General features: G+C 43.8%; 1 protein-coding gene across 2 annotated transcripts in view; it reads left to right on the forward strand.

Annotated features, from left to right (window-relative positions):
* Nucleotides 1-26,928, forward strand: part of LOC126248670 (neurofilament heavy polypeptide-like) — a 423,975-nt gene that overhangs the window by 74,168 nt on the left and 322,879 nt on the right. The window contains exons 1-2 of one of the 2 annotated variants that reach the window (XM_049949901.1): nucleotides 3,564-3,639; nucleotides 4,407-5,561. In XM_049949901.1, coding sequence (XP_049805858.1) covers nucleotides 4,472-5,561 — 1,090 coding nt within the window. In that variant the 5' untranslated portion in view covers nucleotides 3,564-3,639; nucleotides 4,407-4,471. Of the gene's footprint in view, nucleotides 1-3,563; nucleotides 3,640-4,406; nucleotides 5,562-26,928 lie in introns of those variants that run through there. The other variant, XM_049949900.1, reaches the window with a different exon arrangement.

Here is a 26,928-nt window from a genome sequence, read left to right on the forward strand (position 1 = left end):
AAGTTAGATTAAGTAGTGTGTAAGCCTAGGGACCGATGACCTCAGCAGTTTGTTGTTCAAATGCGTGTGAAATCTTATGGGACTTAACTGCTAAGGCCATCAGTCCCTAAGCTTACACACTACTTAACCTAAATTATCCTAAGGACAAACACACACACCCATACCCGCGGGAGGACTCAAACCTCCGCCGGGCCCAGCTGCACAGACCATGACTGCAGCGCCGCGACCGCTCGGCTAATCCCGCGCGGCTCAGCAGTTTGGTCCCATACGAATTTAACACAAATTTCCAAGTAGGCGAGTGTATAGTTGGTGTTCAGTGCAATGTTCTTTTACAGTGCGTATTGTTTGTCCTATGTACCGTTAACCACAATCACAAGGAATTTTGTATTTCCCCGCCTTTAGTAAAAGCAGATTATCCTTCATAGATCCCAGAAGAGCGGCTATCTTGGCCGGCGGAAGGTAGAGCACATCCGATTTATTGTTGAAGAAATCTTCCACACTTACGGGAAAGGCTGTAGAGTTTACATCTGTTTTCTCTTGCTCTACTTTTGGTTGGTCTGGCGTTTTCCAAGTGACAAAGGAAATATTGTTGTAGGTCTTCACTGCTTTGGATTCCATTATAACAATCAACCAAATGCTTGGTGAGTACTTTGGATTCTCTGACTCTGCGCTTGCTTTCTTTTAATCTTAGAGACGTAAAGTTTTGTATATGACTGACGTTCTTGTTACCAACAGTGTTATCTTTGACGCATGCGCGTTTGCTCTACAGTGTAAAGTGCTTTAAAGTCTGACAAGGGACTCACATTGAGAACGGCTGAAAGGCTGTCAGGCGAAATATTTGTTCAAGACTTAATAACATCCCGGATGCACTCCCGAAAAATGATGGAATATTTCACGTAGATTTTCCTTATAAAAGTGATATTATGTTATGTCTCTTTAGCTATACGACGCGACGGGTAACTTTTTATTGCCTGCGATGGCTGCTCTACATTTGGCGTTTGTCACAAGTAAGTTTGGAGGCACCAGTGTCAGTTCTCATACACGCCGTACTTGAATTGGAAATCTGGGTAAAATAATTAGTTTAGAAATTTGTGTGCACTCGGGTGCCTTGTAAGAACAAATTATTTTAATAGTCTCAGTAAATTTTTATGTGTAGAGGAAAGTTTTGTCCCTTGGAACACTTATCAGACTTCACCTCTTGTCAGACTTCTAATAGAAGTTTAATATATTTTGTTATTCTATTCTGAAATGATATCATTCATTTTATGTGCGCTGCAGACTATTTCTGGAATTACAAAACTCACTCCAGAGAAGTAAGGTTTTCCAAATGTGAAAGACTGTTCCAAGGTACAAAATGGTAATTTACCTAGGAACAAATACTCTAGTCGTATTTAAAATTGTTGCAGTAGAGAAAATGTTGTTAATAATGTAGTTAATAGCCTTTGCGTTACATATTACTCTGCTAAACACCAATAATCAGTAAGCGAAATCAAATGAAGAAGAAGTCTTTTCAAAAACCAGTTACGGGCTAAAAACATTTTGAAAAAGTAGATATTGACAGCTAACACAAATCGCCATTTTGAAAACAGAGAAAATTGTTAAGACATTAAAGAAACTGAGTTAATTTGCAAATATCAACTTTTCGATGGTAGAAGTCCTTATTTCAGTCCAAGGATGGTGCACGACCAATGAAGTATGGCTTGGCTGTCCACACGTTATGTAACTAGTTTTAAAAATATACGGCCGGTAAAAAGTTTGTGCACCTGGAAAGGCGACGTCGATTTTGATCCGATGACGGAATATGCCACCTGGGGGATAGTAGACATACTGATATAGCTACGAGAGCGCCATCTCTTTGACAGGGAATGTTCACAGCCAGAAGGCTCAGAGTGGGGCAAACGTGTGAAGCAAACAGGCAACCATGCCATAGAGACGCACTCGTCCCTCCTACAGCTCTTGAGCGAATCTGAAAGGGGTCAAATTGCGGAATTCAGCGTGGCGGGGTGGTCCTTTCGGAGAATTGCCACACAAGTAGGACGTGCTAAGTCAATTGTGCAACGATGCTGATATCAGGGGTCACGTAAACATTCTCACATCCGTAGGCGAGGTTGTGGACGTCCAGGCAGCACAGACACCGGTCAGGACAGTCGTATTTTAAGGACGGCAGTGGCAGTTCGTACAGCTACCACATCACAGATAAGAGGGCTTGTGAGCCAAGACGAGTCAACACAAACTGTTGCGAACCGGTTATTAGCAGTGGGATTGCGATCACGCACACCTCCATCCCGTCTTCCACTGACGCCACAGCATCGACGTGCACGGCTCGACTGGTGCCGTCAGAGGATCACTTGGAAGGTGGAATGGAGCGTCGTGGTCGTCAACGATGAAAGCAGACTCTGCCTGCACACAAGTGATGGTCGTTCGCGTGTATGACGTAAACATGAAGAGCACTGTGTCGTAGAGTGCATTCGTCCTAGACACACTGCCCCATCACACGCCTTATGGCCGGCCGGAGTGGCCGAGCGGTTCTAGGCGCTACAGTCTGGAGCCGAGCGACCGCAACGGTCGCAGGTTCGAATCCTGCCTCGGGCATGGGTGTGTGTGATGTCCTTAGGTTAGTTAGGTTTAATTAGTTCTAAGTTCTAGGCGACTGATGACCTCAGAACGTAAGTCGCATAGTGCTCAGAGCCATTTCTAGCCACGCCTTATGGTCTGGAGTGCGATGAGCTACAACTCTCGTTCACCTTTGGTGTGTCTGGAGAGGGCGGTAACCAGCGCTCGGTACGTGGAGACTTGTTAAATCCGTTGTTCTGCCATTGTTGCAAAAGAAATGTGATCCGTTGTTCCAGCATGATAATGCTCGTCCACACACTGCCTATGAAACTCAGCATGCTCTGCAAGACGTGCAGCAACTTCCCTGGCCAACACGATCTTCGGACTTATCTCCAATCGAGCACGTGTGGGATATGATGGGACGAGAAGTGACTCATGAACTTCTCAACCAACAACTCTTACAGAACTACATGAACAGGTCGAGCAGGCGTGGCGTAATGTATCCCAAGATAGTATTTACCATCTGTACAATCGACTGTATGCCACAGTCCTGTGTCGATATCTGGTACCTCAGAAGCGCCTGTGCTATTGATCTGTAAATATAATCATTTCATATACTCCATACGCAGTATTGCAAAAATAAATCTCGAGTGAATTGAAAGCCTCTAAAATGGTGTACTAACCCCCCCCCCCCCAGCAGTGAATTTACAAACACTGCACGAAACACAACGTCGTGTCTCACAATAACTTAGAAAAAGCGGAGGAGCGGGATTAGCCGAGCGATCTATGGCGCTGCAGTCATGGACTGTGCGGCTGGTCCCGGGGGAGGCTCGAGTCCTCCCTCGGGCATGGGTATGTGTGTTTGTCCTTAGGATAATTTAGGTTAAGTAGTGTGTAAGCTTAGAGACTGATGACTTTAGCAGTCAAGTCCCATAAGATTTGACACACATTTGAACATTTTTATTTATTTATTTATTTATTTATTTATTTTAAGCGGAGGAGGTTTCTGGTGAGCATTTCTTCATGTGATTCTAAAATGACCCACCAGACTAAAACATCGGTCAAGAAAACAACTTGTGCTCGTAGGTACGCTATCTTCCAAGTACAGAACTCTCTCCTATATTATTATGAATGTTCATATCAATTATGATAACGAAGCTGCGCCCATGATATTTCAGTAGAAACAGGTGTATTAGAAATTTACAACAATGGGCATCGTACGTCAGTCGCATCTTATTACCATTATTATTATTATTATTATTATTATTATTATTATTATTACTTCGATCATTCAGGCGTACAGTTTGAATTTTGACAGGTGGTGATTAGGATAGGAAAGTGTGTGTGTGTGTGTGTGTGTGTGTGAGAGAGAGAGAGAGAGAGAGAGAGAGAGAGAGAGAGAGAGAGAGAGGGAGAGAGAGAGAGAGAGAAGCTTACATACAACTGAGAAGAAATAAATAACTGGCAGGGGCAGGTGAAACAACGGCTAAAGATGTTGCAAATGAGACACTTTCCTGTGTAGAATGTGATAAATTCCAAACAGATAAGACAGCTGCTCACAGAATAAAGAGAGAGAAATACACAATTCTGAGTTAAATAAAAAAATCCACAACCTGTCACAGGACAGCACATTTCATAACATGACATTGTAATTTCAAGGCATAACTATAGCTTATTATTAAGGGGCTTTCCTTGATTTCCGATTGAAGCAGGTGTATGTGAATGAAATGCTTGTACCTCGCATTCATCAACACAGTGTAGTTTCTTTCTGACGATATTACCCTTTTATACCCTGTAAAGATACTATTTTGTATGCACTGACTCTAATCATTCAAAATGAATTTCTGTTGCAGATAAACTTGAGAAACGCCCGACCTTTTCGCTGGGAGAGTATAAGTGAACACGACAGACTGTAAGCATGTTGAACAAGGACGCTAAAGTGACAGAAGAGGCGCTGTCGGCCCCTAAAAGTGCTGATACCCCCACTGGCGAGGCTGATGCAGACAAGTGCCAGCCACAGAACGGAGAGGCAACCACCGCCTTAATTACCTTCGAAGAAGGCGAGCAAGTAAATTCCATTGCGAATACGACAGGAGAGAAGAATTCACACGATAACGTCGCAGAAGCGAAGAACTGTGACGCGGAGGTGGCAGAAGTCAGAAGTTCGGAAACCAGCAAGGCAGAAGTGCAAATTCCAGAGATCAGTACAACAGATGTGAGCAGTTCCGAAGCTGCTATGGTGGAAGTGGAGAGTTCCGAAATGAATAGTGCGCAAGTGCATGATTCTCTCGAGACGAAGGCAGAAGTGAAAAATTCTCACACTAGCGTGGAAGAAGTGAAGCAACCTGATGTGAGTATAAGCGAAGTGAAGAATACTGGTGATAAGGTGACGGAAGTGATAATTTCCGATGTGAGCGCGGGAGAAGTGAAAATTTCTGATACAAATTCGACATCTAAATCGATCTCACCAGAAGGCGAGAGTGGCGGGGGAAGTGAAAATGCGGGAGTTAGTGCCAACGAGAACGTGCAGCCGGTTGTCACGGAGACTCCTACTCCCAGTGCTTCGGAGCCTCTGATCGAGATTTCCGATGACGGGTCGTGGGACATGAAGCCCCAACACGAACTGGAGGCGGCTGGTGCCCCGAGGGAATCTGCTGGAGTACACGAAGGAAGTCTGTACGATAACCAGACTGCGGCTGTCGACGAGGAGGCGAAGTGTGCTGCAGATGCCGCAGCTAGCCCGGTACCCGTTGCTGTGTGCCCACCGAAACCGTTACCACGCAAGCTCGAGACGGCGGCTGCTGCGAAGCTAGAGGAGTCTGCCCAGTCAGAGGAAGCCCAGAATGGCGCAACCATTCTGGAGGCTGTGGCGGACCTGTGCGTCGGCCTGAAGACGCTGGACAACGCCAAGCCGTACAAGGACGGCGACGAGCCGCCCACAGAGACGCCGGCCGACCCACAGCATGCACCGCCACCGCCTCCCTTCCGCTTCGGAAAATTCCCGAAAGGTAAGTACACGGCCTCACAGATTATCCCAATATCTCTGCGATTATGCGATATTCGTTGTTGTTGTACAAGGCGTTCCAAAAACTTCACCTCATTTCACAAGACTGCATCACCGAACGAAGTGACGCAGTGATCAGCACACTGGACTCGCATTCGGGACGACGACAGTTCAGGTCCTCGTCCGGCCATTCAGATTTACGTTTTCCGTGATTTCTCTAACTCGCTCCAGGCAAATGCCGGGATGGTTCCTGTCAAAGAGCACGGCCGATTTCCTTCTCCATGCTTGAATACAATTTAAGCTTGTACTCCATCTCTCAAAAAAAAAATGTGTGAAATCTTATGGGACTTAACTGCTAAGGTCATCAGTCCCTAAGCTTACACACTACTTAACCTAAATTATCCTAAGGACAAACACACACACCCATGCCCGAGGGAGGACTCGAACCTCCGCCGGGACCAGCCGCACACTACTCCATCTCTAATGACCTCGATGTCGACTGGACTTAAACACTAATCTTCCTTCCTTTTTAATACTGTGTTTTCTACATGTCTGCAATTCACCTTTCGTTCCAAATAATTTTGGATACAGCCATCTCGATGACTGCTATAAATACGAGGGCGGGCTGAAAAATAATACCTCCAAATTTTTACTCGAAAACCAGTAAAACTTTTTATATAAAACAAACTTTATTAACATTCTACATCTTTATTCTTCATGTCTTGCAGATCTCTGCCGCTAGAGAGCTCTGAATTATAGCGTGTAATATGGCGACGTGCAACGTAACTATGTCGGCACGTGAGAAACAGCGTTCTATAATCGAGTTTCGAATTTGTAGAGTTCGTCCGCAAATGAAGCACTCTCTCCTTCAGAATGACAATGCCAATCGCAAACGAGCACTGCGATATCTGCAACAAACCGACGCCTTGGGTTCACTGTCAGCGATCATCCTCCATACAGTCTTAACTTGGCCCCATCCGATTGCCATCCGTTTTCAAAAGTTAAACAACAACTTCGAGGACTACACTTTGATAGCGGTGCAAGCAGAGGTGAGGATGTGGGTCCATCAAAAAAGTGAAACATTCCACAGTGACGTTGTCAACAACTTGGTCTCTCTTTGGGAGAAATGTGTTCGTCGCGAGTGACTATGTTGAGAAATAAATACGTAGACATGAATAATAAAGATGTAGAACGATCTTAGAATGTTAACTGCTTTAAGAGTTTTCACATAAATAATTTGGAGGCACTACTTTTCAACAAGCCCTCGTAGTTTCTGGGGTATAGGGTCATCCTGCTTTACTCCTCATCCAACAGAAAATTTCCTCATATGATTTCCTACACCGACTGAAGCCATCGAGGTATCGTAGACATTACATAAACGATTTATCAGATAGTTGCGAGAAAGTGTGCCTCAAGGTAAATCTGTCCAAAATCAAATATTGAACAACAACTGTCTAAATAATGTTAACGAATATGTTTATCTGGGATCGTTGAATTATATCCAAGAGGATTCAAAATCTGATTTTTTCCGCCGAATGAAACTGGATTGAAGGGCTTATGGGAGAAACGCATCCATTTTTAAATCTAATACGCCAACAAATTTTAAAAAAGGTTGTTTTTTCGAACAACATGTTCTTTCCGTACTGAGATAGAGCTGTGAGACTTGGATTTGAAACGATTTTTTCAAAACAAAACATTTCAGAGAGCTACAGAAAGTTCTCACTAAGAAAGGTCAGAAAAGAAGTGAAGAAATAAGAACTATGAAAGGAGTTCGGGGTGTTGTGGAAACGATAAAGACACCAAAATCGAAAAGATATAACGCACATCGAAATGACGGATAATAGGCAAAGACAGTACTGGAGTGGAGTCCCAGAGAAAGACGCAGATTCCAAGGCAGACCACCCGACCGCTGGGATAAGGAACTGAAGAATGTCGCAGGCTTCAGCTGGCAGAGGATGCAGAAGACAGAGACATGAAACAGCGATTGAAATCGTATTTGTTAACTTTAGATTAAAGAGATTATACCTTGTAAAGGTTGAATTAGCCGAACAGTAAATAACTGCTGAAAGAATGAAAGTTCCGTCTCCGTAGCTGAGTGGTCAGCGCGGCTGATCGCCATAAGAAGGACCCAGGTTTCATTCCCGGTATTCCTAGGGATTTTTCCTTGTTGGGAGGAGGGAAACGGCGTGCACTCAACCTCATGATGCCAACTGAGTAGTAGCGGCTCCAGGTCACGAAAATTGATAACGGCCGGGAGAGCGGCGTGCTGATCCCAAGCCCCTCCATACTGCACCCAATGTCGCCGGAGGAGGGTGACATTGTGGTCGGTCGATACCACAGGGCCCGCCGCCAGGTCCTGTGGATGAAGTTTACATTTTTACGCAAATGAAAACAAACTTGGTGTGTATTTTAACTCGCACATCGAAAATAGAAGTTAAGCTTGGCGCCAGTTGTAAGTTGCCAGGTCACGTGGCTCCTGGTAGATGTCTCCCTCGATCCCTCGCTCGCCCGATGTCCAACGTGTTTCGTGTCACGTATCGTGTATAAGTAGTAGAAGCATTGCTGTCGCGCAGTCGAAGTTTTGATTACGTCTTGCCGCTGGTAAGCATCGCCGGTTCTGCTTCTTCACCCGAGCATTAAGTCGCTATTGTATTAACAAGACGGGAAAAAGTGAATCACGCATCGACGTCCCCTTAGTGAAGTCAGTAGCCTTCAAGCTAAAAAAATAGTATTAATGTCAAAAAGCGTTACGGAGGTCATGCAATTTTACAGAGACCTACTGCAGTGTTGAACGATGTTTTGAAGTCATTCCCGACGTAAATCTACGATGTCCAAAGAAAATGGTGTTGACAGAGCCCTTGGACGTCTAGTACTACCTTTATGTCGGTGACTGAGTAAGCGCAACGCACTAAACTCGTAATATTTATTTGGTACACGAACACGAACTCTGTGACATGCACCCATTTCAGGTTGGCGTCTCTTATTTCTACGCGTAACTCTTTTGCAGTGCTGTTGTAATATATGATTCTAGTGTTCAAAAGCGTCTTCGTAATTCAAGACGGAAAAATATATTTCTGCGCAATAAAATTTTAATACAATGAAGGCAGCATGCAAGAAAAGTTATTGACATGAAGCGTACGACATGCTTGGATACGCAATTAACATGTCAGTGCAGTAGCACGAAGTAGGTAGACGTAACATTATCTACATTCTGTATGTAAGGACAGATTACGTAATGTGTTTCTCAGTCAGAAATCTCCTTTCAATGTTGGTCGTTCTTGGGAAGATCGTGTTATGCCTTGTGTAACGAAAAGAGAAACGTCCACCAGCTAGTGCTGTTATTCGACAGTGGCCGAATCGTGCCCCATCGAGGCACTGGTTTTCCGTTCTGCGATATTGCTGTTCACATTATTTGGAATCCCATTATTTTCGTGCGAATATGGAGTCGATGAGTTCAGGTGGATCCCAATGGCCCCAAGCGACTAACACATGAGGGAACAGATGTATTAATTACTCGACAGTGCAGGATCACAGAGTCACGTTACGTAACTTGAATCAAGAAATGGACATGTTCGCAGCAATACAAGTATTCATACGTAGAGAGCGACGACATCTGGAACATCCCGGACTGTCTGCACGGCGCCCATTGTTGCTGCTGCCCTTAACGCGGCAGCAGAGAGAGTTGCGCCAATCGTGGTATTACCAACGACAAAACTGGCCACAGGAGTGCCACCACGTCGTCTGTACAGACAAGTCGTGGTCCTGAGTACAGCATCACGAGGGACATCCGTGTGTGGAGGCTCCGAGCAGAACGAACAATACCGAAATGCATTCATCATCGTCATACGGACCCAGCAATTGGCCTGATGGTGTCGTGTGCCATTGGGTACATAACTCTCTCACCTCTGGTTCACAAAGAGGGCGCGAAATCTCTGATTTCTTAAGGTCGACGAGTGTGTCATATCTTTGAGGTCTGTGTGAAGTTGTGTTTCAGCAAGGTATTCTGAGATAGTATGTTGCCCCTCTTCCTACCTCGATACAGAAAATGTTCGATTGTTGCCTTGTCCAGCACCTTCTCCAGATATTTCGCTGACTGAAAACCTCTGGTCATGGTTTTCTTAGAGACTGGCATTTCCCACTCGCCAGCCGTTACGACTGATAAATTCTGGCATACAGTGAGGTAGCATGGAATGATTTAGCCATATCTGTCGTCTAAGCTCAGTCCGACTCGATGACCTGCCAGGTTAGAGCTATTGTTTTTGCCAGAAGTGAAAGCTCTGTGTACAAAATTTCGCGAGGTGTGTATTCCCAAATCACCTACAACTGCATGTGTTGTGGTCTTTGATCCGAAAACTTGTTTAATGGAGCTCTCCATGCTACTCTACACTGTGTAAACCTTTTCAACTGCAAATAACTACAACCTACATTCTTCTGAATCTGTTTACTTTATCTGTCGCGTGGTCTCCCTTTACGATTTTTACCTCTCCCCCCCCCCCCCCCCCCCCCCCTTCCCGTCCTCCAATACTGATTGGTGATCTCTTGATGTCCCATCAACTGACACCTTCTTTTAGTTAAGTTGTGTCACAAATTTCTTGTCTCCACAAATCTATTCCGTACCTCATTAGTTCCGCGATCTACCCTTGTAATCTTTAGCACTTTTCTGTACGACCACATTTCAGAGGCCTCTATTCTCTTCTTGTCTAAACTGTTCAGTCCATGTTTCACTTGCAAAGATGGCTACACTCCAGACAAATACTTTCAGAAAAGACTTCCTAATACTTAACTCTATATTAGATTTTAACAAACTGGTCTTCTTCAGAATCGCTTTTCTTTGCTTTGCCGGTTTACATTTTATATCCCCCCTACTTCAGCCGTCATCAGTTATCTTGCTGCCCGAATAGCAAAAGTCATCTACTACATTTAGTGTCAAGTTTCCTAATCTAATGGCCTCAGAACCACCTGAGGAAAACACATACTATACTGTATATTCAGTATAAGTAACTTTCATTGACAGAATGAGATTTTCACTCTGCAGCGGAATGTGCGCTGATATGAAACTTCCTGGCAGATTGAAACTGTGTCCCGGACCGAGACTCGAACTCGGGACCTTTGCCTTCCGCGGGCAAGTGCTCTACCAACTGAGCTACCAAGCACGACTCACGTCCCGTCCTCACACCTTTACTTCCGCCAGTACCTCGTCTCCTACCTTCCAAAACTTTACAGAAGCTCTACTGCTAACCATGCAGGACTAGCACCCCTGAAAGAAATGATATTGCGGAGACATGGCTTAGCCACAGCCTACGGGATGTTTCCAGAATGAGATTTTCACTCTGCTGCGGAGTGTGTGCTGATATGAATCTTCCTGGCAGATTAAAACTGTGTGCCGGACCAAGACTCGAACTCGGGATCTTTGCCTTTCGCGGGCAAGTGCTCTACCGAATGAGCTACCCAAGCACGAGTCACGTCCCGTCCTCACAGCTTGCCCGCGAAGGCAAAGGCGAAGGCAAAGGTCCCGAGTTCGAGTGTCGGTCCGGCACACAGTTTTAACCTGCCAGGAAGTTTCATATCAGCGCACACTCCGCTGCAGAGTGGAAATCTCATTCTGGAAACATCCCCTAGGCTGTAGCTAAGCCATGTCTACGCAATATACTTTCTTTCAGGAGCGCTAGTCCTGCATGATTCGCAGGAGAGCTTCTGTAAAGTTTGGAAGGTAGGAGACGAAGTAAGTGCGGAAGTAAAGCTGTGAGGACGGGACGTGAGCCGTGCTTGGGTAGCTCAGTTGGTAGAGCACTTGCCCGCGAAAGGCATAGGTCCCGAGTTCGAGTCTCGGTCCGGGACACAGTTTTAATCTGCCAGGAAGTTTCACTAACTTTCAGTGTTCGTTACCCTGCCTGGTGTTGCAGTTTTAATGTACAGCAGTGCATATATCGGGTGTCCCATGGAACGCACACGGACCTAATGTGTCGAAACTGTAGAATATACCTATACGAAGATTTCGTCAAGAAGTGGTTCGGAAAAGCAAACAGTTTAAGATAGTGCTAATATATGCAATTTATGTGTATGTCCAGGCAGCTATTACCTTCAATGCAATATTCTTGGGTTTCAAACAGCGTCAAGTGGTTAACAGACAATGGGGGTTCGGCAGAGGTCTCCTCTGCTATTGTCAAGTAGTTGACTGTCGTCTGAATGCCATTGCCATGCTTATACAGCCGCGCCACCGCCTGTGATACCCGCAGCGGGACGAAACTGGCACGGCGAAATATTCTTCTGGTTACTTCAGTGTTGATGTGATGGTTAATGATGGCAAATCGTGGGATCGTCTTCTCATCACAGAAGCGTAGTAGGAAGGCTAGCTCCTCAACGCGCACCTTCCCCAGGCATCTGATGCTGCGCCACGTCTCCTCCCAGTAGAGGTACGTTATGTAAGAATGCATACTCTCGCGGCGATATGCATTAATAAAATATCCTCGGGTTTCAAGCCGCGAAATGCGTTCGATGACACTTCTATTATTAAGCGGACCAAAGACTTCTGGGACAACGTAATACGTACATGAAGCAAGAGCAATCAAAAATCGGACAACACCATCAATAAAGACGGTTGCTGCAGCTGAGTACGGCCTAGCATCCTGTAATTCGAGAGCTGAATCTGGCGCGGCGGTCACGCCACCAAAACATTGCCATATATGGCAAGTTACTAGGCACCAGTGACGTTACTGGCGGCGGCGTGCTATATAAGCATGGCAGCGGCATTCAGACGACAGTCAACCACTTGACAATGGCAGAGGAGATCACTGTTCAAAGCTCGTGAGCAGTTAACAACTTGACATTGCTTGAAACTTGACAATATTTTATTAATGGATATCGCAGTGAGAGCATGCATTCGTACATACACTCCTGGAAATGGAAAAAAGAACACATTGACACCGGTGTGTCAGACCCACCATACTTGCTCTGGACACTGCGAGAGGGCTGTACAAGCAATGATCACACGCACGGCACAGCGGACACACCAGGAACCGCGGTGTTGGCCGTCGAATGGCGCTAGCTGCGCAGCATTTGTGCACCGCCGCCGTCAGTGTCAGCCAGTTTGCCGTGGCATACGGAGCTCCATCGCAGTCTTTAACACTGGTAGCATGCCGCGACAGCGTGGACGTGAACCGTATGTGCAGTTGACGGACTTTGAGCGAGGGCGTATAGTGGGCATGCGGGAGGCCGGGTGGACGTACCGCCGAATTGCTCAACACGTGGGGCGTGAGGTCTCCACAGTACATCGATGTTGTCGCCAGTGGTCGGCGGAAGGTGCACGTGCCCGTCGACCTGGGACCGGACCGCAGCGACGCACGGATGCACGCCAAGACCGTAGGATCCTACGCAGTGCCGTAGGGGACCACACCGCCACTTCCCAGCAAATTAGGGACACTGTTGCTCCTGGGGTATCGGCGAGGACCATTCGCAACCGTCTCCATGAAGCTTGGCTACGGTCCCGCACACCGTTAGGCCGTCTTCCGCTCACGCCCCAACATCGTGCAGCCCGCCTCCAGTGGTGTCGCGACAGGCGTGAATGGAGGGACGAATGGGGACGTGTCGTCTTCAGCGATGAGAGTCGCTTCTGCCTTGGTGCCAATGATGGTCGTATGCGTGTTTGGCGCCGTGCAGGTGAGCGCCACAATCAGGACTGCATACGACCGAGGCACACAGGGCCAACACCCGGCATCATGGTGTGGGGAGCGATCTCCTACACTGGCCGTACACCACTGGTGATCGTCGAGGGGACACTGAATAGTGCACGGTACATCCAAACCGTCATCGAACCCATCGTTCTACCATTCCTAGACCGGCAAGGGAACTTGCTGTTCCAACAGGACAATGCACGTCCGCATGTATCCCGTGCCACCCAACGTGCTCTAGAAGGTGTAAGTCAACTACCCTGGCCAGCAAGATCTCCGGATCTGTCCCCCATTGAGCATGTTTGGGACTGGATGAAGCGTCGTCTCACGCGGTCTGCACGTCCAGCACGAACGCTGGTCCAACTGAGGCGCCAGGTGGAAATGGCATGGCAAGCTGTTCCACAGGACTACATCCAGCATCTCTACGATCGTCTCCATGGGAGAATAGCAGCCTGCATTGCTGCGAAAGGTGGATATACACTGTACTAGTGCCGACATTGTGCATGCTCTGTTGCCTGTGTCTATGTGCCTGTGGTTCTGTCAGTGTGATCATGTGATGTATCTGACCCCAGGAATGTGTCAATAAAGTTTCCCCTTCCTGGGACAATGAATTCACGGTGTTCTTATTTCAATTTCCAGGAGTGTAGCTATAACGTTGTTTAAATAGAATTATATTTCATCGTTTTAGACCTTCTGAAACCAGGAAGTCAACAATACAATGACGTAGTACTTATCGTAGTACTTATCAGCGTTTGAAGAGGAACTTGCTACAAAAGAAAAAACCTAGGAAACACGATTTGGCTCTGTTATAAGGGACAGTCAAATGAAAACGAGACAGATGGAAAACAAGTAGATCGAATTTTCTCATTATGAGAGCATTGAAGGACGATCTGTTTTAATTGTTAAAAACGAAAAGTCAAGCTCACACAAATTTTTTTTTATTGAAGACAACCGGTATCAACTGTTTTAGTTGTAATCTTCAAGCCTTAAACATTTTTTGTAGTAAAACATGTTCGTTTTACGCTAAACCTCATGCGCAGGATGTCAAGTGGATAAATGTGCTGAGTTTTATGCATTTGACATCTTGTGCATGAGGTTCAGGGTAAAATGAACATGTTTTACTATAAAAAATGTTTGAGAGCTGAAGATGACAGCTAAGACTGTTGAAACCGGTTGTCTTGAATAAAAAAATATTTTGTGCGCTCTTGTCTCTTGAATGGCTTTTAACAATGGAAACCAATCAAAACAGCAATATCGGAATTGTGAGTCCGCCTTGATGCAAAACACCTCGTTGTTTGCTTACTTATTTATTCCCAAAACTAGTTTAGGTGAATAAATAAGTAAACCATTAACAAGGTGTTTTGCATCAAGACGGACTCACAATTCCGATATTGTTGTTTTTCCATGCAATCACGGCCCAAATGGATGAGTTCCAAGATAAAGTTATTAGAAAACAAGTAAGTAAACTGTTTATTATTTCAAAAGTAATTGCCATAACTGTTAATACATTTATCCTACTGTGAGACAAGATGGTGAACGCCTTCATCAAAAAATGTTTGCAGTAGCCTACGGAACCATAATTGTACCCAGGCGTGCACCCTTCGTCCGGAGCAAATCGACGACCACTAAATGTCTTTCCTCAGGGCTCCAAAAATATGAGATGCGCATGGGGAGAGATCGGAACTGTATGGAGGATGTTTCCAAGCTAATTTCGACTAGGCTGTAGGAGTTTCGCTGGAAAGCCCTTACACATCCTCTATTCAGTCCCGATCCCTCCATATGCGATCTGAGGAAAGCAATCCTACGTTTACAGCATTTCTGTATTTAGATAAAGCTTTCTTGAAATGCTGTGTGGTCTGTACTCTTTAATATTTTCGACGTAGCAGCGATAAAAAAAGGGAGCGGAAGGTTATTTACAACTTAACAATAACCACATTGCATTTGTAAACTTCAAAAGACGTGAAAAGGAAGCCGTAGTTGAGGACTGAGACAGGGTCGTATCCTACCACCGATGTTATTCAGTCTGTGCACTGAGTAACCTGTGAAGGAAACAAAGGAAAAATTTCGAAGGGGAATCAAAGTTCTGGGGGAATAAAGAAAAACGTTGTGGTTTGCCAATGATGATGTAATTCTGTCAGAACAGGATGTAGTGGAGCAGTTTAATAGAATGGTATTGTATTGAAAGGTGATTATAAGATGAATATCAAGAAAAGTAAAACAATCGCAATCGAATTTAGACGAATTACATCAAGCGATACTGAGGGAATTAGATTAGTAAATGAGACATTAAAAGTAGTAGATGAGTTTTGCCATTTCGACAGCAAAATAATTGATACTGGCTGAAGCGGACAGAATACAAAGTGCAGACTGGCAATAGCAAGAAAAGCATTTCCGAAAAAGAGAAATATGTTGGCATCTAATCCAAATTTAAGTGTTGGGAAGTTTTTTCTGATGGTTTGTCTGAAGTGTAGCCTTGTACAGAAGTGAAACGTGGGCAATAAGCAGTTCAGATAAGAAGAGAGAAGAAGCTTTCGTAATGTCGTGCCATAGGAGAATACTGAACTTAAGATGGGTAGACCGAATGACAGATGAAGGGGTACTGTATCGAATGTGGAAAAAAAGAAATTTGTGGCCCAACTTGACTAAGAGAAGGAATCAGTTGATAGGACGCATCATGAAACATAAAGGAATTGTCAGTTTGGTTATGGAAGGAAGTGTTGAATGTAAAGACGAAATAGGGTCAAATACAGCAGGGATGTTGAAATGGATGTAGCGATGAAGAGGCTTGCACAGATTAGACTACCATGGAGATAGCTGCATCAAACTAGTCTTCTGACTCAAGACCATAACAACAACAACAACATTCATTATACAGAAAAACATTCGCCTTTGTGAACCATCACATATTAAAAACATTGTTACGAACCGTTTGTGAAATGTTAGGAGTATTCATGTTTTGTATGACAGCTACTGTATTTAACGGCAAAATGTAAACCGCAATTACAAGGTGAGTCAAAAGCAACTTAACAACTTTGGAATGATAGAGAAATTTATTGAGATAACTCACGGAATCAGTAGATTTGTTATTTTGTAGCAAACAACCTCAAGTCTCACATAAAAGTGTCAAGTATTATTTTGCTTCGATGTGACTGCCATTTGTGATGTGGCAAACATCCCACCGGTAGTCAATTTCTTCCAACATTCGTTGCAGCAAATCGGGCGTAACTTGTGCAACGGCAGCGTAGATTCGATTTTTCAGGTCGGCTAAGTTATAAGCGTGCTTGGAAGTTCTTCAACGTATTCGATGCAAAATTTATGCCGAACAGTTATTGCAGAGTTCGTTTCATGAAACCATTTTAATTATGCACAACGCTGGCGCTCCTGGTGGTGGAATGGGATACTAATGCATTACGAGAATCAAACTGGAGGTTGTTTGCTACAAACTGACACATCTACCAATTCTGTAAGTTATCTCAATAAATTTCTATATTTTTCTAAAGTCCTTTTTGACTCACCCTGTACATTCATGCTGAACTACTAAACACTTATTCCTAGTGCCCACTTTTGTTTGGTTAAAACTGTGTAGACGTATGGATTCATAGCTATTTCATTCCAGCGACTTGATAATCGATTTTCTCTAAAGAAAGGAAAGAAGCTTGGTGTTTTTAGATATGTCGACGGCGAAATGATTAAAGATGGGTCAAAAATTCGGATTGGAGGACGACAGGGAAGGAAATCGGCAGTATTCTTTCAAGAGAACCATCCCGGCATTTGCCGTAAGTGATGTAGGGATACTACGGAAAACCTAAATCCGGATAGCAGAACGAGGATTTGTGCCACCATCCTCCAGCGTCTTTTCTTTGATTAAATGTACATATTGGACAATGAAGAAAGCTGTACATGTTGCTGAAATTTCCAGTATTGAAACAATACAGTCTTTCAGTCTGATCACTGCAGTTTAAAATTACCACTTGACTTCCTAAATTCCATAGCTTCACCAATATTTCTTGTTTAAAGGCTTACCGCAGTAACATCGTTGTTCACTGGTCTGAGTAATGTTTATTCAGTATAATAACGATAATTTTCGAGGAAATTGATATTAACGATACACTCATTTAAGTATGTCTGATAACTGGTAACTTGCTACAATTTTTGGTGATTCACCCTGATTAGTAAAAAACATTAATGCATCACAACACTTTTGTGCCCTATTTTCACAAATAAAGTTATAGGAATTATGTCGTTCAATTTCAGTAACCCGAGACTCAAATCATCATATGGAAATCGTCATTTGTCAGATTATTCCAAGTAGTAACCTTCAACAGATGTCATTGCCATTCTAGGACGACAACTAAAAGCATAATAGATTTTTTTCATGGCTGTCTCTGCTGATGCCGTCTATTTATCTTCAGTACCTGAGGTTCGAATCCATTGTTCTTTTCGATAGTACATTTGTATTTATTTGCAGTAAACACTACAGATCGTATGTATTATAGGAATAATATGCTAATGTAAACTTTTCAAAAGAAATTTTTCATCATCTACAAAACTGTATAAGCGTGTGGGTTTAGATTCAAAGGAATTACACAATGTAAGAATAACCCTTACTAAACTGAAAATCAAACTTCGAATAAAAACAAAATAACAACCACAATAAAGGCAGTCTGCTCAAAAGTGTATATCTATGAAATCAAAATTTGCTACTGGTTCACAGTGAGTACCGTGTTGCTCCACCCCGAGAGATGTGTCATGCTTTTGAATACCACTTGGCGCACTGCCCACAAGGTCTTCATGACTTTGCTACTCCAGCCTATCGCACTCTTGTGGCACTTCGGAGGTCATCCAGGGTTACTACAAAGGCACACTGGAGGTTTCAATGGCTTCCAAGAATGCTCAATCCATTCACGTCAGCAGATACCACAGGCCATTCCATTCGGTTTATTCGTGCTCCCTGGAGCAAAGAGTGTACAGCTACACAGCCCTCGATTTACCATCTCAGGGTAGTGGCACTACCCCGAGTAAGTGGTCGGCTTGTTGCAGAGTTAATGGCTTCCATATGAGTCTCTGTGTTGATGGAATTTGATTCTTCCCTCTTCCTGGTTAGGAATGTGTCTAGCGTGCAGGCAGAATCGAGTCAGATTTGCTTTCATTCAAACGACCTAATGATCAATTGAATAAGAGAGAACTGCTATGTTGCAATAAAAGCACACCTGATGACAATGCCAATGTTTTATTTTGACTTTTCATCTGACTGGAATGTCGTCAAACCGTGTACTTGTCGACATGACAGCAGACTGGAAGATGGACAAGGTGCATAGTAGTGGGACAAAGACAGCACAAGTGCAATTTGTTAGTGCCAGTTGCCTACATTCAGGGGCAATCAGACATTCAAGGGCAAACATATTGTTCTCTTTTGATTGACAGGCCCTTAACCTACTGTTCTGCTAAGTGGATTATGACCTCCTGGGGATAAACTATCCTTTTGATAAGTCCTTAATCTGTTGCTCGGTTAAGTTGTTTTCCAAGAAAACACCTGTCCCACTGTCATTCCTCCCCCCCACCCCCCCACCTTCTTTCTCCTGCACCCCTCGAGGAACGCCCCTCGCCGATACGAGCACACTTTTGATATCAATCTTATTGATTAATTAATTTACTCAATCAATTAATTAACCTCTCCCCCTCTGGGAAACACCCAGCCCTCCCCCTCACCTATCCCACCTGGAAACTGACGGGAAAAAGACTCAGTTGATTAGCCATTTGGCGGGAAATCGATTTCAGGGTATAAAATATTATTTAAACAATTTAGACAATATATAGAATATTGTTTATTTAAACAATTTACGGGATAGAAGGTGATATATGGAATATTTAAACAGTTGGTATGCTTTTTCATTCGAGTTGCATAAGGAATATTCGGCGTATTTGGCCACAGCCGGTTTGAGTGTACCTGACATGAGAAACATTCTACAAGGTCCGTTTCAAAAGGTGAATGGTCTCAGAAAACAAAGGAAAGAAGAATTACAAACAAAATATCTTTACTGGCCTTCAAAGTAATCACTATTAGCTACAATACTCTCCCGACATCAGGTTTGAAGCTTTTGGAAACTGTCAGCAAACACTTCTTGAGAAATCGCTCGAAGCATGATGGCCAAGCGTTGTTAGAAATCACCATTATTACAAAATATAAGACCTGTTGCTACCATATGATATGGAGATCAAGCGACAGACAGTGACATAGTGTTCATTGTCTTTCTCGCCTGCCTCAGGCAGAAATTCATGATGGATCAAATCCTTGCAGTCGAAAAGGTAATCGACATCGTCTTAATCTTTTCAGCCAACTTGGTCTCCAGATGGCGCTAGTAGAATCAGGAAGGAAGGAAGAAAGATTGAGTTTAACGTTCCGTCAACATCGATGTCATTAGAATGGTTCAAATGGCTCTAAGCACTATGGGACTTAATATCTGAGGTCATCAGTCCCCTAGACTTAGAACTATTTAAACCTAACTAACCTAAGGACACCACACACATCCATGCCTGAGGCAGGATTCGAACCTGCGACGGTAGCAGCAGCGCGGTTCCAGACTGAAGCGCCTAGAACCGCTCGGTCACAGCAACCGGCAAGGTCATTAGAGATGGAGCACAAACTTGGATTGTGGCAAGGAGGCGGAAGGAAATCGGCCGTGTCCTTTGAAAGGAGCCATCCCCGCATTTGCCTGGCGCGACTTAGGGAAATCACGGAAAATTTTAATATGGGTGGCCGGATGCGTATTTGAACCATCGTCCTCCGAAATGCAGACATCTAGAAATGCATAGCCTTGGTGCTTCAAGCAATTCCACAAGAAGCGTTTTCTGACAGCTTTACTACTGATGCCATAAGTGTTTTGTAGTTAATGGTGATTACTTTGAAGGCCAGTATAGGTATTTTGTTTGTTGCTCTTGTTTACTTTATTTTCTGAGACCATTCACTGAACTTCTCAGACACAGGTTGTATTCCCGAGACACAGCTGAGAAATTTCATGGGATGGGTTCAGCTGCTTATCGGAAACGGTGTTCTTTCTCCACACAAATGGGCTCCTTTCCTTACCAATATGTCAGAGTTATGTTGTATGTGTATTTGCATAGCGTGGCTGAAATGAATGTGTCTAGAATGTAATGTTATGTTTGTGCTGTATTACGATGATGCGAGAAGAGAGAAGGTGAAACCTAGTGCTGACACACAGCCTCCTCCTGTCGAATAGCACCAAAGGAGCCACCAAGATTAACGTCCCCATTTGATGGACTAATCGTCACCAACAGAGTCACGTGCCCTCGCCTCATAAATCAGTGTGGAGAGGCACGCCGCTACCTCTCCCTCCTTGTCGATTCCGGCGTACTTCCGAGTTGAATCACACTACACATGCGTGTGTTAGTGACCTCGTCTATGGAAGAGGGTCCCGCCACAGTCATCTGCCATAGTCAGCCACATGCTAATGACATGGGCCACTTGATTACCGTGGCTTGTAACAGGGGTGGACACATCACAGCGCAGCATGCAACTCAGCAGTTCAGTTCCAGAAACAACAACTGGTCACCAGTCAAACCATCCAGAAGCACCACCTCGCTGTGGAGTACAGGATATACAGCACCACAGGTGTTATTTCTGCTCATCGCACATCAATTGGAGAGAAATAAGCGTGGGTGCAGGGCTATCGCCACTAGATGCTCCATGCGTCGAAAAAAGTTGGCTGCGATGATTTGCCGCTGTGCACGTTTCTGTAAGCCAATGGCAAGGACTGTGCCGGAAACAACGTAGGGAAATACAATCACGTTAGCTAACAGGACTTGGGATGTAATGGGATCTATGACATTTCTGTCACCATCTTTCGCCGGCAGACGATACAGGAACCTACTGCTCCATCATGCTCATCCGTTGTTTGGTTGCACAATACACAGTCATCTGTACTTTCAGCAAGACACACACTACCCCATCACTGCCGAGTTGTGTCAGGATGGTTTGAAGAACGCTCTATAGACATGGGTTTGCTTGTACAAGGCCATCTACGATTGACTGATATTCATCTTATTCTGCGTATTCCAGGCGCCGTCGAGTGAGGTATGTGCTGCTTTACAGTAACACGAACCATGATCTGTAGGTTTTGGGTAGCAGTTGAGCGGTCTTCGATCATAATGGTTCCTGAATGATTTTCGTGTGTCGCAGATTTCATACGATGATCCGCTGCCACGTCCACTGTGGTGAAAAAGGATGCTAGCAGGCAGATGCCTCGAATTCAATATCTCGTAAGATGAGACTGAAACAGTGAGTTTCGACAAGATAGTTTCCCGCATGACTCATTATGAGACGTGGGGAAAACTTATGCTGACTACTGATCCGAGGGATATTTATAATCCCTTTCCAGCAGTTAATTTGCTCACTTTTTGTTGGAAAAAGGGTGCCATTTCAATCTTCTTCCAAAACACCGCACATCTCTTCACAACCGACACTGCAACACTCTGTTCTGTCGTTGCTTATACTGATCATTTCGGAGGCTAGGACATCAGAAGGACGATTTCTTAACGAGTAGCCAGACATGTCTATGGCAAAATCGGCAGCGAACAGTTGTGCCTTTTTCTGCCAATGGTACGACTGGATCCTAGTACAGAAAGGCTTTGGCATTCAAAACAGCTTAAAGTCGTTTCAGAATGGATAAATACAGGCCATGTTTGATTTTCAAGGGAATATTATACCATTCTTCCAGCAAAATAGTGGCAAGTTCAGGAAATGCTGATGGACGTACGTAGAGATCACGCACCCTTGTCTGTCTGTTGTTGTCTGGAACTGAATTACCGAATTACCTGCAGAACTATGGAGCGTCTATCTCTCTTACAAGCTGTGGTAATCATCAGTGGCCCATGTCATCAACAAGTCGCTGAGTAAGTGGAGAGGGGTAGTGGCGTGAAATTCCTAATCACCCGTCACTCCAAAATACTATTATGATCTGGTGACCGTGGTCGCCAGGGGAGATGCGAAAATTCATCCTCGTGCTCACAAAACCATTCCTGAAGGATGCGAGCTGGGTAAACAGGGGCTCTGTCATCTCGGAACACGGCAGCATCGTTGTGGAACAAACATGGCACCATGGGATGGACCTGATCAGCCAAAATGGTCATATTGTGCTTGGCACTAATGAGACCTTGCAGAGTAACCACGGGGCCTATGGAATGCCACAGTAAGCACGGGGCCTATGGAATACCACGATATGGCTTCCCAAATGAAACCCTCGCCGTGTTTCACTCTTGGGACACAAACTTGGCCAGAAGTTGGAAACAGTGTGCAACAAGACACAACCGACCAAATCACTTTCTTCCACTTCTCTACAGCCCGGGTTTTATGGCTTTGGCACTACGTTTTTGTACTACGGGCATTCACATCACTGATGATTGGTTTTGGAATTTCAGCTCTCCCTGAAATTCCCTCCTAATGGAGCTTCCTTCGTGTTGTTTTGGTGGTGACAGGGTTCGAGAGTGTGACATTCCGTCTTGCAGTGACTTTTCCGGCTATCGTCCTCGTATTTATCGTCACAATCCTATTCAATGACCATCTGTTACGATCACTCAACACACACTTTCGTCCTCATTGTGATTTAGCAGGTGACGTTTCTCCCCTTTCTCTGTATGAGGTGTAACTCTTCGATACAGTGGAAGCTCCCGCCATACGAACGCCAACAATTTGTCCAAGATCAAATCCACTTACCTCCGACATAATATATTCACAATGACATAGAACACTGTTCTGACTACGGCTGACACTTGCAACCTATTTTACAGGTCCCATTCGTGGTCAAGTACAATAATAGAACTTGTAGATTACGCTAGCATACGCATTTATGTTCGAGGATGCATTTATTGCGGTGTTACCTCATGTTTGTCCAACTCCCGTAATTTTCACTCATCTTACTCCTCAGCTACCCTTACGTGGATGAGTACATCACGTTCCACTAAAAAAAATGGTAGCAACATAATTAGGCCGGCCGGAGTGGCCGAGCGGTTCTAGGCGCTACAGTCTGGAATCGTGCGACCGCTGCGGTCGTAGGTTCAAATCCTGCCCCGGGCATGGGTGTTTGTGATGTCCTTCGGTTAGTTAGGTTTAAGTAGTTCTAAGTTCTAGGGGAGTGATGACCACAGCAGTTAAGTCCCATAGAGCTCAGAGCCATTTGATTTTGAACCATAGTTAAAGTGACTGATTAAGAAATATTTTATTCATATCATGCGACGTAAGATATTAAAGCTTAGGCTTCCATCACGTCGAGACCAGTTTGAAGTTTCAGAAGTTCACAATATTTTGACATATTTCGAAAGTAACATTTATTGAAAAAAATTACACGTTCTAATAATGCGTATCACAATTTCTCACAGAAGACGTCATCCAATTGAACTCTCTGCTTACGACTTGTTTGTATTCACCCTTGACATCCACACTATTAACTTTTCGCCTTTGTAGTTAATAATTTCCTGTTTGTGGTACCAGTCATTCCTTATTACAATTCCTTCCAATGGTTGCTCAAATTTTCACTTGAATGTCTTCCCACGCTATGAAAACACTCTGCCTGATACTAATGAACGAAAACATGCTTGTGACTGAGAACTTCTTCTGAAGACCAGGCAGCTGTGCGTGCAGTTGAAGTGAAACCATCAGCACGCACTGCGTACCGCGTTCCTGTACTACATTCGAGCGACAGTCGTTGCATGGTTACCGTTGTCGCACGGCTGAAACAGACAAATCCAAACACGACGTAAACAGGACACGGCACGCAAACCACATTGTGTTGCTTCACGCAATCTTCAATACTGTCATATCTGTCAGTCATGCATCTCACACAAGGCATTGCCACAACAGACTGTCGGTGAAACTGCGACAGGAAATTTTTTACCGCAGTCGCCGTTGCGTTCTGAATAACTTAAAGAATGAAGAAAAAATGTTTTCCTTACAGAAGTTTCTGCTACAGTGGAACTAAGGAGAAAAGCTGTATTACTAAATAGTACTACACTTCCAAAACTATGTTATTTAATACACGGTATGTAATAAGAAATCTAAACAACATAATCGAGCCATGATGGACACAAACAAATTCACGCCATGCCAGGCATTTCCATGTGGCATTTACCAGAAATTCATAAGACTTCATCTGAACATCCATAAAACCACACAACACATAAAATTCAACAACATATGCAAGTGTAACGATCTTGTACCTAAATATATCAGTGTAAAGATTAAAAACAGTTCACGCAGCACCCAAAAAGCGATGTATGCTGCGCCAAAAATGTGGTTAAAATACGAAATCAAATCTCTATACTGTAAAAAACAAGAGCTAAATTACGAATTGTATAAGACACATTTACAACTCTCACTCACAAAAGCAAGCAGCACTTCGACACATGCTACATAGACTCAACAAAGTACCACTCATCAAAGAAAGCTACCAAAAAGAACTTGACATAATAATGCAGATAGCTAAAAATAATGGTTACAATAATAACACAATCACAAAGCTAAGCAACAAAATTAAAAGTAAAATAAAAGCAGAAAGCACCAAACCACAGACAACAACGCAACAGAACCAAACACAAACAGGCAGTTCCATGACAACTACATAGGATAATCAGAGAAAGATGAAAGGACACATAAGATGGGTACATAATGACATACAAACACAAACTCATCCATAAAAGCACCAACATTTTCAAAAGACAGGGAATATACATAGCATACACAAAAGACAATTCTATACAAAAATACACCCTAAACCTGACATAAAGCAGACATATACCAGAGAGCAGGTATACATCAACTACAGTGTAACACTTGTGAAGGCACATACATAGGACAAACAGGTAGAACATTTGATGTCAGATACAAAGAACACATGAGAGCCTGTAAATATGGGGCAAACCACTCCACATTTGCAGAACACCTAAGAGAACATGACCACAAAGCAACCACTAGAGAAGATGAGCAAGCAATAAAGGAAACAAAAGAAAAGTTCAGAGTAGGTATTAAAATCCATGGAGAAGAAATAAAAACTTTGAGGTTCGCCGATGACATTGTAATTCTGTCAGCGACAGCAAAGGACTTGGAAGAGCAGTTGAACGGAATGGACAGTGTCTTGAAAGGAGGGTATAAGATGAACATCAACAAAAGCAAAACGAGGATAATGGAATGTAGTCGAATTAAGTCGGGTGATGCTGAGGGATTTAGATTAGGAAATGAAACACTTAAAGTAGTAAAGGAGTTTTGCTATTTGGAAAGCAAAATAACTGATGACGGTCGAAGTAGAGAGGATATAAAATGTAGACTGGCAATGGCAAGGAAAGCGTTTCTGAAGAAGAAAACTTTGTTAACATCGAGTATAGATTTAAATGTCAGGAAGTCGTTTCTGAAAGTATTTGTATGGAGTGTAGCCATGTATGGAAGTGAAACATGGACGACAAATAGTTTGGACAAGAAGAGAATAGAAGCTTTCGAAATGTGGTGCTACAGAAGAATGCTGAAGATAAAATGGGTAGATCACATAAGTAATGAGGAGGTATTGAATAGAATTGGGGAGAAGAGGAGTTTGTGGCACAACTTCACTAGAAGAAGGGATCGGTTGGGAGGACATGTCCTGAGACGTCTATGGATCACCAATTTAGTATTGGAGGGCAGCGTGGAGGGTAAAAATCGTAAGGGGGAGACCAATAGACGAATACACTAAGCAGATTCAGAAGGATGTAGGTTGCAGTAGGTACTGGGAGATGAAGAAGCTTGCACAGGATAGAGTAGCATGGAGAGCTGCATCAAATCAGTCTCAGGACTGAAGACCGCAACAACAACAACAACAGAGAAGATGACATGAAAATAATTAGTATCAACAATAAAAAACACCTCCTAACCCTGCAAGAAAATTACCACATACACAAAACCAAAGCAGAAAGGAAAACGCTGTTGAATGACCAAGAATACATGCTAAGCAATTCATTATTCACACTAATAGATAAAATAATAGAATAACGCTCCCAAGAGGATTAATATAATAATACTGTCCAATATAATAACATTAATAATAATAATAATAATAATAATAATACCACCCAACATCTTTACAACCACCTATCCATGAATCCCTCCATAGAATATTGAAACGAAAAGGCAAATCAGCTGGCACCAAAGTTTTCAACCACTCGCTAACAGCTAATACAACACCATACAGTTCAACCACCAACATCCGCCCCCGCCCCCCCCCCCCCCCTCCCAAGGAAAACTCTCTCTCTCTCTCTCTCTCTCTCTCTCTCTCACACACACACACACACACACTCTCTCTCTCTCATACACACACCCGAATAGAAGTCAGTCTTGAACACATACTTTGTACTTCGTTAAGTTGGCAATAAGTAGGTAAACATGCCAAAGAGGAGGAAACACGTAATGGAGTCACGATATTTACGTTGTGAAAAGCAGAGTCCGGCGAAATAGTTATATCAAGTGGCTAAAGAACAATAGTACACCACGAAAAAGAATGAGAAACATGGTGAACAGGGTGAAGAAGGTCAGAACGCAAAGTTGTGCGTATATGACACTAATAAAAGTGGTAGTGCGACCTCCAGACCAGATGTGAGGAAACACAGATCAGCAAATCGTAAGTACGAGGGCAGTTCAAAAAGTAATGCAACACATTTTTTTCTGAAACA

Source organism: Schistocerca nitens, chromosome 3 (assembly GCF_023898315.1).
Source record: "Schistocerca nitens isolate TAMUIC-IGC-003100 chromosome 3, iqSchNite1.1, whole genome shotgun sequence".
NCBI lineage: Eukaryota > Metazoa > Arthropoda > Insecta > Orthoptera > Acrididae > Schistocerca > Schistocerca nitens.